The sequence below is a fragment of the Poecile atricapillus genome, chromosome W (assembly GCF_030490865.1).
Source record: "Poecile atricapillus isolate bPoeAtr1 chromosome W, bPoeAtr1.hap1, whole genome shotgun sequence".
Taxonomy (NCBI): Eukaryota; Metazoa; Chordata; class Aves; order Passeriformes; family Paridae; genus Poecile; species Poecile atricapillus.
The window spans coordinates 87,734,257-87,747,997 of NC_081288.1; the positions used below are offsets into that span (position 1 = coordinate 87,734,257).

The 13,741-nt window shown below is 39.0% G+C and overlaps 1 protein-coding gene across 4 annotated transcripts in view; it reads left to right on the forward strand.

The window, feature by feature from the left end:
* The window catches only part of LOC131592495 (nipped-B-like protein), a 210,338-nt gene extending 197,400 nt beyond the window's left edge, over positions 1–12,938 (forward strand). For 3 of the 4 annotated variants that reach the window (XM_058864037.1, XM_058864038.1, XM_058864041.1), the window contains 9 exons: positions 649–822; positions 1,358–1,548; positions 3,308–3,415; positions 7,595–7,795; positions 8,194–8,340; positions 9,739–10,034; positions 10,364–10,538; positions 11,183–11,368; positions 11,934–12,938. In XM_058864037.1, coding sequence (XP_058720020.1) covers positions 649–822; positions 1,358–1,548; positions 3,308–3,415; positions 7,595–7,795; positions 8,194–8,340; positions 9,739–10,034; positions 10,364–10,538; positions 11,183–11,368; positions 11,934–12,299 — 1,844 coding nt within the window. In that variant the 3' untranslated portion in view covers positions 12,300–12,938. Of the gene's footprint in view, positions 1–648; positions 823–1,357; positions 1,549–3,307; positions 3,416–7,594; positions 7,796–8,193; positions 8,341–9,738; positions 10,035–10,363; positions 10,539–11,182; positions 11,410–11,933 lie in introns of all 4 variants that reach the window. The other variant, XM_058864040.1, reaches the window with a different exon arrangement.
* The last annotated feature ends 803 nt before the right edge of the window (positions 12,939–13,741 follow it).

Sequence of the window (13,741 nt, forward strand, 5' to 3'; positions counted from 1 at the left end):
ATGCTTCCCTGACTAAGAATAACCGGTTCTTTGTCAAGGGTAAGGCTGCAGCTAAAAGCAGTTCTATAGTCTATCTTCTAATAGATGTATTTTTGGGAATTCTTCAGATAATTTTCAAGACACGACCTTAATAGGTATATGAATAATAACAGTGAGAGGTCTAAATTTAATTTTATTGTGTTCACTATATTTTTTCTTTTTAGATTTTATTGTTTAAATATTCACGATATTTAGCAATTTTTCCACATTTTCTCTGTCTCCATATAAATAACTTCATAGCTTCAGCACAATGTTTTTCTCTAAATGTATTAGAAAAAAAATGAGTAATTTTTTAGCAATGTTCCTCCCTTGCTCTTGGGAGACCTCCTAGTCATTGAGATGCAGTCTAGTACACTGGACATGCTTCCAGACCTATATAACTCTTAGTTCAACTGCCCTGGGTCAGGACCCCATCTTTATCTATCAGACAGATAATAGAACTCTTTATAAACTTAGAATGGTGTCCATATGAAAAAGCAATATTGTTTGTTAGTACTACACTTGGGAGGAGATAAATTTCATACCTCCGTTTTGAAGAAAGACTTAAGAAGCAGAAATACAATTTCTAGTTAATAACATGGAATATTTCCTCTTTTCTTCCACCCTTAGGATTTGCATTTATACAACACCCAAGTTTAATGTTCGAACAGGAAGTGAAGACCCTGTACAACAGCATTCTTTCAGACAAGAACTGTTCAGTAAACTTAAAAATCCAGGTGTTAAAAAACCTCCAGACGTACTTGCAGGAGGAGGATACACGTATGCAGCAAGCAGACAGAGACTGTAAGTGCTAAGTTCTTCTGTGCTGAGGCAGGCAAAATCTAACTTTCTTGCATACAATTACTATATACATGAACTGAGTAACTTAAGATTGTTATCTAATTAGTAATATTGTACACAAGATATCTTAGAATAATTTTCAAAAATTCATTATGTGAATAGGTATATTGAGATGTGTAGCTTATTATTACTTTCAGGATGTATAAATCCTGAAAGCAATCCAGAATGCATAATTGCTGTAATGATGGTAGTAATAATTTTTATCAAAATATTCTCTAAGGTTAATTAGCAGATACAAAATAAGAAATTGTAAAAAATAAAACCTTTATCAAGGAACAAGACTTTAAATTTGTGTGACTTTAATTTTTTAAGTATATTTGCTATCAGACTGTTTTATGTTTTATGAGACCATAAACCCATTCTAAGATAGCTGAAATGTCTTTGTATTATAAAGCTTAAAGATAAGTATGCATGAAATAGTAGAAAAGTAAATGATTATAATGTGGTGAGTGTGCTATTGCTTTTGTCCTTTTTACAGGGAAAAAAGTAGCAAAGCAGGAAGACCTGAAAGAAATGGGTGATATTTCCTCAGGGATGAGTAGTTCCATCATGCAGCTTTATCTCAAACAGGTCCTTGAGGCTTTCTTTCATACCCAGTCCAGTGTACGCCACTTTGCTCTAAATGTCATTGCACTGACGTTAAACCAGGGTCTCATCCATCCTGTTCAGGTATGGTAACCTTTTATGATGTGTTGGGGTTTTTTTGTCTTAAAGTTTCAGAGCTTTTTACACTTGCTAGATACATTTTTAGTTTTTCTCTTGCAACTATGTTTCAGTAATCTCTTATTGTAGCAAGGGGCCTTTACAGAAAGCATATTTTGAAATTTAGATTCCAAATGCTGTATTTTCTTGTCTTTGGATCAAGATCTAAAAGCCCAGCCAGTGCCTAAAGTGCATGTGCAAATGTACATTGGAGCATATTTCTGTTATGAATTTCAGGTGTATGCTGAGCTCTTTTTAAATCTTTATCCTGAAAACTGTGACAGTTTGCCTCCAATTCCCACGTCCTCCAAACACTATGGAATTCCAGAGTCAATGTCAGAACTTCAGTTATCTCCATTATTCCTTGCTTACATAATATTTTTGTAATTATTTGTTCATAACACAGCCTTTGTGCATGTTCAGTCATAACTGGTGGTGTGTGGTTTGGGTTTTTTTAAATGACAGTTTTTGTTGTGTAAATTGACTTTAGAGTTTGAGAGAACTGGAAATACTACCTGAAACCTCACACAACTTCTATCATTTATAATGCCTCCAAGTCTCAATGGATATCAGTGGGCAGGGGTGTCCCTCAGGGGTCTGTATTGGGACCAGTGTTATTTAATATCTTCATTAATGACACATACAAAGGGATTGACAGTACCCTCAGCAGGTTTGCAGATGACACGAATCTGAATGGTGCAGGTGACATACCTGAAGGACAGGGCCATCCAGAGGGACCTGGACAAGCTCAAGAAGTGGTCCATGGGAATCTCATGAGGCTTAACAAGACCAAGTGCTGGTGATGCACCTTGGTCAGGCAATCCCCGGGATCAATCCAGTCTGAGGGATGAACAGATTGAGAGCAGCCCTGGGGAGAGAGACTTGGGGGTGCTGGTTGGTGAGAGGTTGGACATGCCCTGTCTGTGTGCGCTGGCACCCAGAAATCCCCTGTGGGCTGGGCTGATCCTACAGCATGGGGAGCAGAGGAGGAGGGGATCCTGCCCCTCTCTCTGGTGAGACCCCACCTGCAGTGCTGCCTCCAGCTCTGGGGTCCCCAGCAGAGATAAGACATCAACCTGTTGGAGCAAGTCCAGAGGAGGCACCAATATTATCAGAGGGATTGAGCACCTCTGCTATGAGGAAAGGCTAAAAGAATTTGGATTGTTCATCCTGGAGAAGAGAAGCTTTGGGGTGACCTAATTGTGAACTTCCAGGACCTGAAGGGAGCCAACAAGAAAGATGCAGAGGGATTTTTTACAAGAGCATGTAGTGAAAGGATAAGGGGGAATGGCTTCAAACTGGCAGGGAGTAGGATTAGATTAAATATTAGGAAGAAATTCTTCCCTATGAGGATGGTGAGGCCCTAGAGCAGGTTTCCCAGAGAAGCTGTGGCTGCCCCATCCCTGGAAGTGTTCAAGGCCAGGTTGGACAGGGCTTGGAACACCCTGGCCTAGTGGAAGGTGTCCCTGCCCATAGCAGGGGGTTGGAACTGGATGAGCTTTAAGGTCCTTTCCAACCCAAACCATTCTATGATTCTATGATAACACTGGTGTATTTTGTACTATTTGCTTGGAAAAAATAGTCAGGTAGTAAGTTGCATAAAGCTTCCTATTATAGTTTCTGCAGTAGTCAGAATATAACATAAACAACACTGTAATTAAAGAGCAAAGAGTGAGAAAGAAGAGATACAATGACTAAATAATAATTTCATTTGGTTTTTTTCAAGTGTGTTCCGTACTTAATTGCTATGGGCACAGATCCAGAGCCCTCTATGCGAAACAAAGCTGACCAGCAATTGGTGGAAATAGACAAAAAATATGCTGGGTTCATTCACGTGAGTAATTCTAATTTATCATTTTACAAAATACTGTTACATTCTCTGGTGACTCAACACTTGGATAAGCTTCAGGTGCAGAAAAATAATATAAATAACAAATTAACAACTATAAGTAGTTGTAAAGAAGATCCCAACTCTTTCCCCTGTTTGGGGATTTCTGTTTGTAGAAATAGAAAGGATATAATAATTTGAAGCATCTCTTCTAGTCTAAAAATTCCTTTAATTTATGATCCACAGTAGTGTTTTCCTCACTGAATAGTATGTTAAGAGCTTTTATTTGATAAGAGGTAAGGACAACTGTTTCATAATGTTTAGCAATGATTTTCCTGTATTAACAGAGAGCACTTTGTAAAAGTAGAGGTCAGTATATATGTATTAGAACATTAAGACATCAATGCTTTATAAATTGTAATCTAAGCAGAAGGAGCATAGGAAGGCTTTAAGAACTGAGGGATCTTGCTGAAAGGAAAATCTGAGGGCTAAGTGAAGACTTGTGGAGTTGTGGCATAGTGACAATAGTTCTGCTAAAGATCTGAAATTGAGTTGCAGTACCCCTTCCTTATTTCAGAAGGCCTCAGCCTTAGTTCAGTGTGTGTACTACATTGTGGGACTTTATAAATCTAATTGTATTCCACTGAAATTTGAGCATTGCACTGTTCATGGCATCCAAAGAGATACCCAACTAGTCAGACCTCATCACAGTCTACAACTCCCTCATGAGGGGAAGAAGAGGGGCAGACACTGATCTCTTTGTGACCAGTGACAGGACTCGAGAGAACAGCTGGAGCTGTGTCAGGGAAGATTTAGGTTGGATATCAGGAAACGGTTCTTTACCCAGAGGCTGGTCGGGCACTGGAACAGGCTCCACTGGGAACTGGTCACAGCACCAAGCCTGACAGAGTTCAAGAAGCGTTTGGACAACACTCCTTGGCACATGGTGTGATTCTTGGGTATGGTGCTGTGCACGGCCAAGAGTTGGACTCAATGATTCTTGTGAGTCCCTTCCAACTCAGCATATTCTGTGATTCTGTGAATGGTGATTGGAGGCCATCTTGGCCACAGTGACCACTGAGCTATTGAGTTTAAAATCTCAGTTGCCAGGAGGAAAAGTGCCAGCAAAACCTCAACTGTAGTCATGAGGAGAGCAAACTTTGGGCTGCTTGGGGAACTAGCGAGAAAAGTCCCCTGGGAAAATACTTTTGCAGGTGCTGGGTCAATCAGTGCTGGTCACTTTTTAAGCATCTCCTCCTAAGGGCACAGGAGCAGGCAATTCCCAGATGTCAGAAGTCAGGCAGGCAAGGCAGAAGGCCAGCTTGGCTCAACAGTGATTTTCTCTTGGAAATAAGGCAAAAAAGGAAGGTGTGTGTCCACTGGAAGCAAGGTCAGGTGGTATGGGAAGAACACAGACCTGCTGCTGCCACTGTAGGGAGAAAATCTGTGTGGCCAAAGCTCAACTGGAGTTGGAGCTGGACAGTTGTGCTGGTTCTGGCTGGGGTAGAGTTAATTTTCTTCCCATTGGCTGGCATTGGGCTGTGTTGGGGTTTGTGCTGAACACACATTTGATAATACAGAGATGTTTTTGCTGTTGCTGAGCTTGCACAGAGCCAAGACCTTGTACGCTGGGGAGGGGGCTGGGGGTGCGTGGGAGGTTGGGAGGGGACATAGCTGGGACAGGTGACCCCAACTGACCCAAGGAATATTCCAGACCATATGACATCATGCTCAGTATGTAAAGTGGGAGGAAGAAGGAGGAAGGGGAGGACATTTGGAGTGATGGTATTCATCTTCCCAAATCACTGTTCCACAGGCTGGGGCCCTGCTCTCCTGGAGGTGGCTGAACACCTGCCTGTGTTTGGGAAGGGCTCAATGAATTCCTTGTTTTGCTTTGCTTGTGTGTGATGCTTTTGCTTTCCTTGTTAAACTGTCTTTCTCTCAACCCAGGAGTTTTCTCACTTTTACCCTTTTGATTCTCCTCTCCATTTCACCAGTGTGGGGGTAGAGAGGGGGGGTTGAGCAAGCAGCTGCATGGTGCTTAGTTTCCAGCTGGGATTAAACCACAATTGTGAGGGACAATAAAAAGAGCCTTTTTAAATATGTCAGAAGTAAATGGCAGTACAAAAATGACATCAGCCCATTCCAGGATGAGAACAGCCACCTCACAAACAGGGACGTGGATGAGACAGAGATGTTTAATGCTTTCTTTGCCTCTGTTTTCAACACCAATGACAAGCCAAGGGGGTACCAGTGCCCCGAGCTGGAGGACCATGACTGTGAGAATGATCAGCTCCCAGTCAACCCTGAAAATGTTTGAGTTCTGCTGTTCCAGCTGGATCCCTATAAGTCTATGGGGCCTGATGGGATTCATCCCAGTCTACTCAGAGCTGCTGATGTGATCACAAAACCTCTCTCAATGATTTTTGGGTGGTCCTGGGAATCTGGAGAGATCCCAGCTGACTGGAAGCTGGGGAATGTTGTCCTGATTTTCAAGAAGGGCAAGAAAGAGGCCTTCAGTCTCTCCTGTCAGTCTCGCTTCAGTGCCTGGTAGAGTTATGGAGGAGATTATTCTGGGAGGTATTGAAAAACACCTGAAAGACAATGCAGTCATCGGTCACAGCCAGCACAGCTTCATGAGAGGAAAGTCCTGCTTATCAAACCTGATTTTCTTTTATGACAAGGTAACCCACCTGGTTGATCAAGGGCAGCCAGTTGATATAATCTTTTTGGATTTCCGCAAAGCTTTCAATACTGTCTCTCCGATGATCCTTCTGGACAAACTGTCCAGCCCGCAGCTGGACAAACATATCATGTGATGGGTGAGCAACTGGCTCATGGGTCAGGCACAAAGGGTTCTAGTGAATGTGGTGACATCAGACTGACGACCTGTCTCTAGTGGGGTTCTGCAGGGCTCTATCCTTGTCCCTGTGCTCTTCAACATCTTCATTAAGGACCTGGACACAGGACTGGAAGGGATACTAAGCAAGATCACAGTCAATACAAAACTGGGAGGAGCTGTAAACAGCTCCCTTGAAGGCAGGGAGGCCCTGCAGAGAGACCTCGAACAATTAGAGGACTGGGCAATCACCAACCATATGAAGTTTAACAAGGGCAAGTGCTAGATTCTTCTCCTGGGATGGGGAAACTGGGGATATACAGATAGACTGGGCAATGAGAGGCTGGAGAGCAGCACCATGGAAAAGGACCTGGGAGTCCTGGTTGATGACAAGTTGAATATGAGTCAGCAGTGTTCCCTGGCAGCCAGGAGGGCCAACCATGTCCTGGAGTGCATCAGGCACAGCATCACCAGCAGGTCAAGGGAGGGGATTGTCCTACTCTGTTCTGCACTGGGGCAGCCTCATCTTAAGTCCTGGGGGCAGTTTTGGTCACCACAATATAAGGATAAAAAGCTATTAGAGACCATCCAATGGAGGGCACAAGGATGGTGAAGGGCCTTGAGGGGAAGCCATATGAGGAGCAGCTGAGGGCACTTGGTCTGTTCAGCTGGAGGAGACTGAGGGGAGACTTCATTGCAGTCTACAACTTCCTCATGAAGGGAAGAGGAGGGGCAAACACTGATCTCTATGGTGACCAGTGACAGGAGCCAAGGGAATGGCTGGAGCTGTGTCAGGGGAGGGTTAGGTTGGATAGTAGGAAAAAGTTCTTCACCCAGAGGGTGGTCAGGCACTGAACAGGCTCCCCAGATCAGTGGTCATGGCCACAACGCTACCAGAGCTCAAGAACTGTTTGGACAAAATCTCAGCAGTGTGGGATTGTTGGGGTGTTCTGTTCAGGGCCAGGAGGTGGACTTGATCCTTGTGAGTCTCATCCAATTCAGGATATTCTATGAATCTATGATTCTTGAATTTTTTTTAAATTTGGGTAGCTGGCTGTAGTTGGTAAACAGATCATCTATGTTTCTAACAGAAGTTATTTTTAAAGCAGTTCACAATACATTTTGATCTCTACCACAAATTCTGTTTTAATCTGTATGCTTACTCAAAAGGCAGTAGTGCACTTCAGTGTGGGTTTAAAAGTTAAACTTCAGATGAGAAACCACTTAAAGGGAAAAAAGTTTAAAAAATAGAAGTTTCTGTTGACAGGCATTTGTTTAATTTCCACTTTCAGTGTTACTGCTTGAAAGCAATGATTTAAATAAAAATAAGTACTTTTCCATTTCAGATGAAAGCAGTGGCTGGTATGAAGATGTCTTACCAGGTACAACAGGCAATCAATACCTCCCCACAGGATCCTGTAAGAGGTTTTAGACATGATGAATCATCCAATGCATTGTGTTCACACCTATACTCCATGATTCGAGGGAACCGTCAACACAGACGAGCATTTCTAATTTCCTTACTCAACCTCTTTGATGATACTGCAGTAAGCACCACATTTCCTTCACTTATAAAGAAAATAAAACACAATTACAAGCTTAAATTCTCCTTTTGCAATATGTTTTTATGACATAATTATCAATAGCTTTGTTTCCTTAAGGTACTTTGTTTTGCTTTATAATATAAGGTATTTACCTAATAGAATTCATTAGTCACTTTTGCATCATTCAGTACCTTTCTGTACTCAGTTTGAGTTATTTAGTAATAATATATCTTTAGGTATAACTAAATTTTGCACATATATATATATGTTGTTTAGAGTGTGTTTGGGGGGAATGTAGAATAACATTTGTGATTTTTTTTGTTTTAAACTGTTAGGAACACAGGATAAGTGTATAATAAGATATTTGTATGTATATTTGTGTACTTTTTTTTAACTTCCAGAAAACAGAGGTGAATATGCTCTTATACATAGCAGACAATCTAGCCTGTTTTCCTTATCAAACACAGGAAGAGCCACTGTTTATAATGCATCATATAGACATTACACTATCAGTTTCTGGTAGCAACCTACTACAGTCATTTAAAGAGGTATGTATATTTATATTTTAGTATATTTATTATGGTGGCGGCATAAGCATCTATATAATTTGGTCAATTTTTCAGTGAATATAGTACCATTATTATGATATGGACCAGTATTGTTAGTTTGTAACTGGTAGTTAAAAAACAAACAACCCTTTCTATTCTGACCTGTATCTGGTAGACACTAGTTAAAAATTAACTAGTCAGGGGACCTTATCAATGTCTGTCAGTGTCTGCAGGGAGGGGTCAGAGAATGGACCAGGCTCAGCTCAGTGGGGCCCAGCAATGGGACAAGAGGAATGGGCAGGAACTGATGCCCAGGAAGTTCCGCCTGAACATGAGGAAGAACTTCTTCTCTGTGCAGTGACCGAGCACTGGAACAGATTGCCCAGAGAGGGTGTGGAGTCTCCCTTGCTGGAGATATTCCAGACCCATCTGGACACAATCTTGTGAGTGTGCTCTGGAATGACCCTGCTGGAACAGGGAGGTAGGACCAGATGACCCACTGTGGTCCCTTCCAACCTGACCCATTCTGTGATTCTGTGATTCTTAAAGACCAGTGTCTTCATTTCCTGGACAACTTTACCAGTAGAAGGTCCAAACTGTCAGGAAACAATCCCATTTCTAGAATTTCCAATCTGACTAATAAGTACAAGTCAGAGTTGATACCTGGAAAGCACACTGCTTTGAATTCTCACCCTACCAAAGTCAATTTTTAATCTGCTAGAAAGAGACAGCACATTCTTTAGATGGGAGACCAGAATGTAGAGGATAAGATCCTACCTGGGACATCTTAAGTTCTGTGTTATGAAAAAGCATACTATGTGCAGTAATAATGCAGGTATGAAATTCTGTAGCTCTACAAGTAGTGGAACTGAATATTTTTAATACTGTGCTGATTTGAGGGGGCTCTCTGGTCATCAGTGTAATTAGTGTCACAGGATTTTAACAGAGACAAGGATTAAAACCAGCTTGGACTAGTTTGTACCAAGGTGCATATGGAAATATATGCAACATGCAAAAATTATATTTAAGTGAAACAAAAATGAAATTTTCTTCCTGATTTATTGTATTTGGCTTTTACTTCATTTTACTGTCTCTGATAACAAACTTGAGCAGTCTTTTTAAGAATAATATGCCAGTGTAGTACTTCTTGCTTCAGTTCTTTCTGTAACCACCTTGCAAAAAAAGTGGACTTTGGATCAATTCTTCAGGGACCTTTTTTGTCATAAATAATTTTAATCATTGAATATAAAGTTATGAATATCAAGTTATTAATTCATAACATTGTTCAGGGAATTCGTCCTAATTTAAGTCAATAATGATTTTTTTAAAGATTTTTTAGAAATGTACATAATGCTACTTACCTTAATTTTGGAATGTGTGTTAACTTCTGTCTCACAGTCTATGGTGAAAGACAAAAAAAAGGAAAGAAAGCCTTCATCAGACGAGGAGACTGAGAGTGACAGTAACAGTGGTAGTGAGAGCAAAAGTGAGGAGGAAGCTTCTAAGCCTCGGAGGTTACGGAAACGAGTAAACTCTGATTCAGATTCTGATGAAGAAAATGATATAAATGCTGTGATGAAATGTTTACCAGAAAATTCAGCTCCTTTAATTGAATTTGCAAATGTCTCCCAAGGCATATTATTACTTTTGATGCTGAAACAGCATTTAAAGAACCTCTGTGGATTCTCTGATAGGTAAGGATATTTAGACAATAGGCCATCTTACTATCTAGTAAGTTCTTTGTAAGGATTAAGTTTGGAAGAAGTTGGAGGGGGGTGTTTAGTTTATTGTTAATAATTGTTTCAGCAATAGATTTGTATAAGAGAAAAACATCAATAGAATATGTTGAATGTAATGAAACTGGCTTAGAAAAAGTAATGATTTCATTTCTTACCAGGATGTTTATATATACAGAATGGTTAAATTATAACTACTTATAATGAATATCTTTAAAAGCTTTTCCTTGAAATTGTTTTGGACTTTACTTAAAAGCTCTTTCTTCCCTTTTGTTCTCTTTAAACAGTAAAATTCAGAAATATTCTCCATCTGAATCTGCAAAAGTGTATGATAAAGCTATAAACAGGAAGACAGGAGTGCATTTCCATCCAAAACAAACTCTGGATTTTCTGCGGAGTGATATGGCTAATTCTAAGATCACTGAAGAAGTGAAAAGGAGTATAGTAAAACAGTACTTGGATGTAAGTAAAGTTGCTTTGCAGAAAAACTGAAATCCTTTCAAACTAGGTAACAGTGTAAACTTGAAAGTAGATGCTGATGTATTGGATGAACATTTCAAAATGTTAAGTTTCTGGTAATCTTATGTGATTGATATATGATAACACACAATTTCCTTTCAGGATGTTTAGCAGTATTACCTTTCAAAGTATTCTAATAAATTTAAACACAATAAAAAATAATTTCAACTGAAGGATATTCATCTTTGCAGAATATTTTCCAATTTCTGGTATCCATCTCGTATAACTCTACCATATAACTTGTTCACTTTATCCCTGACTGTTTCTGTCATAGGAACAGAGACTAGATCTAGTGTATTTAACCCTTTTTTTTCTTTTTTTTTTCCCCAATTCTTTAAAATATTAACTAGAGGAAACTTGCAATTTTGGAAACACAGGAAGAAAGCTTTTACATATCTACTAGAAAATGAAAGTAAAATGTTTGTAGAACAAAACACAAGCTGTTAAAGTTTGAAGTTTTCTGCCACGTTTTACACTGTTTCTTTACCTTTTCATTTGTTTTTTTTATTTAATGTAGTGTGATACAAATATCTGTTTTTAAAGTTTGAATGTAAACTGATCCAGTTTTGGGGGGATTTATTTAATAGTTCAAGCTCCTTATGGAACATTTGGATCCTGATGAAGAGGAAGAAGATGGAGAGGTGTCAGCTAGCACAAATGCTCGGAACAAAGCAATTACCTCACTTCTTGGAGGAGGCAGCCCTAAAAACAATGCAGCTGAGACAGAGGATGATGAAAGTGATGGGGAGGATAGAGGAGGAGGCACTTCAGGGGTGAGGCGGAGGAGGAGTCAACGTATTTCACAGCGTATTACGTAAAATTATTTTTATGTGATTATAAATGTCAGTCTATTATATTAAATGTACACCAAGTAATGTAATCAACATGAAAGAAAGCATTTTGTAGATAGAGATTCTCTACTTAACCATTTATACAACTTTTGTAGAAAGTTTAACAGAAAAGACAATAAAAAAACACAAACTAGAAAATAAGATTTATCCCATATAAAAATTTATTAATTTTCCTTTGGAATGTACTGTGTGTTATCCTTTTTATTGTTGCCAAGTTTTTATGTAGCTTTATGATTCGTGTGTATATATAATTTTATATATCAATCAATAAGAGATAAAGACACGGGTACAAATTAAGAGTATGTGGTTTTACAAGGATATGTTAACCCCTTGGCGCTGGCGGTCGCGGTGCGTCTCATTGCCGGCAATGGAATGTGTGCCGGGGAATCCCAACTCCCGGCGTCAAGGGATTAAAAGCAATAAAAGCAATAATTTCACTAAAGTTCTTTTGTGTAACACTTGGTCTTTTTTCCCCCCAATGTTTTAGTCATTGAGAAGGTCAAAACGAAATTCAGACTCTACAGAGTTGGCAGCACAGATGAATGAAAGTGTTGATGTCATGGATGTCATCGCTATTTGCTGTCCAAAGTACAAAGACCGACCACAAATTGCAAGAGTAGTACAGAAAACCAGCAATGGCTTCAGTGTTCAGTGGATGGCAGGCTCCTACAGTGGCTCCTGGACTGAAGCTAAGCGCCGTGATGGTCGCAAACTGGTGCCTTGGGTAGACACTATTAAAGAGTCAGACATTATTTACAAAAAAATTGCTCTAACGAGTGCTAATAAGCTGACTAATAAAGTTGTTCAAAATTTACGATCACTGTATGCTGCCAAGGACGGAACTTCCAGCTAATGAATTTGTACACACAGTCAAATTTACAGGAATTGAAATAACAGAAAAACTTGAGATATCAACTTTCTGGCAAAAAAAAAAAAAAAAAAAAATCAGTTAAATGAAGAGTAAGGATGGAACCTGGGACACAGGAAAAAAGAAGGAAATATTTGGTAAACATTTATGTGGGAGCTTCCTTCGCTGTTGTGCAGCAGAAACTTCTCAGTTCAATTTTACTCCCACTGTATTATAGTTTAAAAAATTGTTTATACCTTGAAAAAAAAAACTTTCTGTTAAAAAAAATAAACAAGTGAATGTTGGAAATTAGTCTGTTAATGTTCTTAATAAAGTGTTCTTGGAGTTTAACCTAGCAGCGGATGGCTTTCTTTAGCATAGCCCAGTTTCCAGGGAAGCATTGTTTTTACAGGTTGTAAAGTGTCAGAATCTCCCGGATATATAATTTTTTCTGTTGAAGGAAAAAAACCAAAACAACAACAAAAAAACCCCATGCATGCAGTATCTATGACCTATCTGCAGAAGGAGTTTTTGTAAATGTAGATTTTGATGTATTAGGTCACCCTGAAATAATACAAGAAAAGGGATCCCCAGCTAATCTGGTGGAATGAATACTGCAATAAATTTTTTTACTTCTCTTTGTTACTTGTCTGTTTCCATTTGAATTTCTTATTGTAAAGATCTGTTTAAATCCATTTATATTATTTTGCAGTCTTTTATGTAAAATTTACTATATTAGTGGTTTTCAAAACAAAACATAAAATATTGTTTATACAGTTTTATAGGCTTTCTGAATAATTGGTATCTTTTTATTTTTATCCCTTAAAGGGTGTAAACACAAGCTAACTCCGGGGTTTATTGTATACTGCAGTATTTAGTATTAACTATATGATTTAGCACTGTGCCAAACACATTTTCAAGAGTACATTTTGATATAAAAAGAAAATATAGTTTATTCCTTGTATGCTTCAATTTCTTTCTAATGCTGTCCAAATGGTAATTTATGATAGTTTAAATTTGGGGAAAGCTGAATGACTATTTTGCTTGGGCTAACTGGCCATGTGCTCATTTCTCTGGGTTAATATAGAGAGGCTTGTGTCAAGAGGAGCTAGCTACCAGTATCTGAGGAGTGAATGGGTATGAGTCTGGGCAATTATGCTACATTCCTTCACAAATGAATTTTTTTTTAAATGTTTGTATATTAGCCTATTTTTTTTACTAATTGAAAGATGTTTTCACATTTTGTAAATTGAAAAAGTACTATTGAAAGCTTTCAGAAGCATTTGTTTTGACTACGTTGCCACAAGCCTTTCAAAAGCAGTTTGCCTTTCCAGAGAGTAACAAAACCAGCAGATTTGCAAACAGAAAAAAATCTAAAATGTCTGAACTTTTTAGGGACATATAAACCCTGTTACGTTTTCAAATATGTTTATCTAAAATAGTTGTTC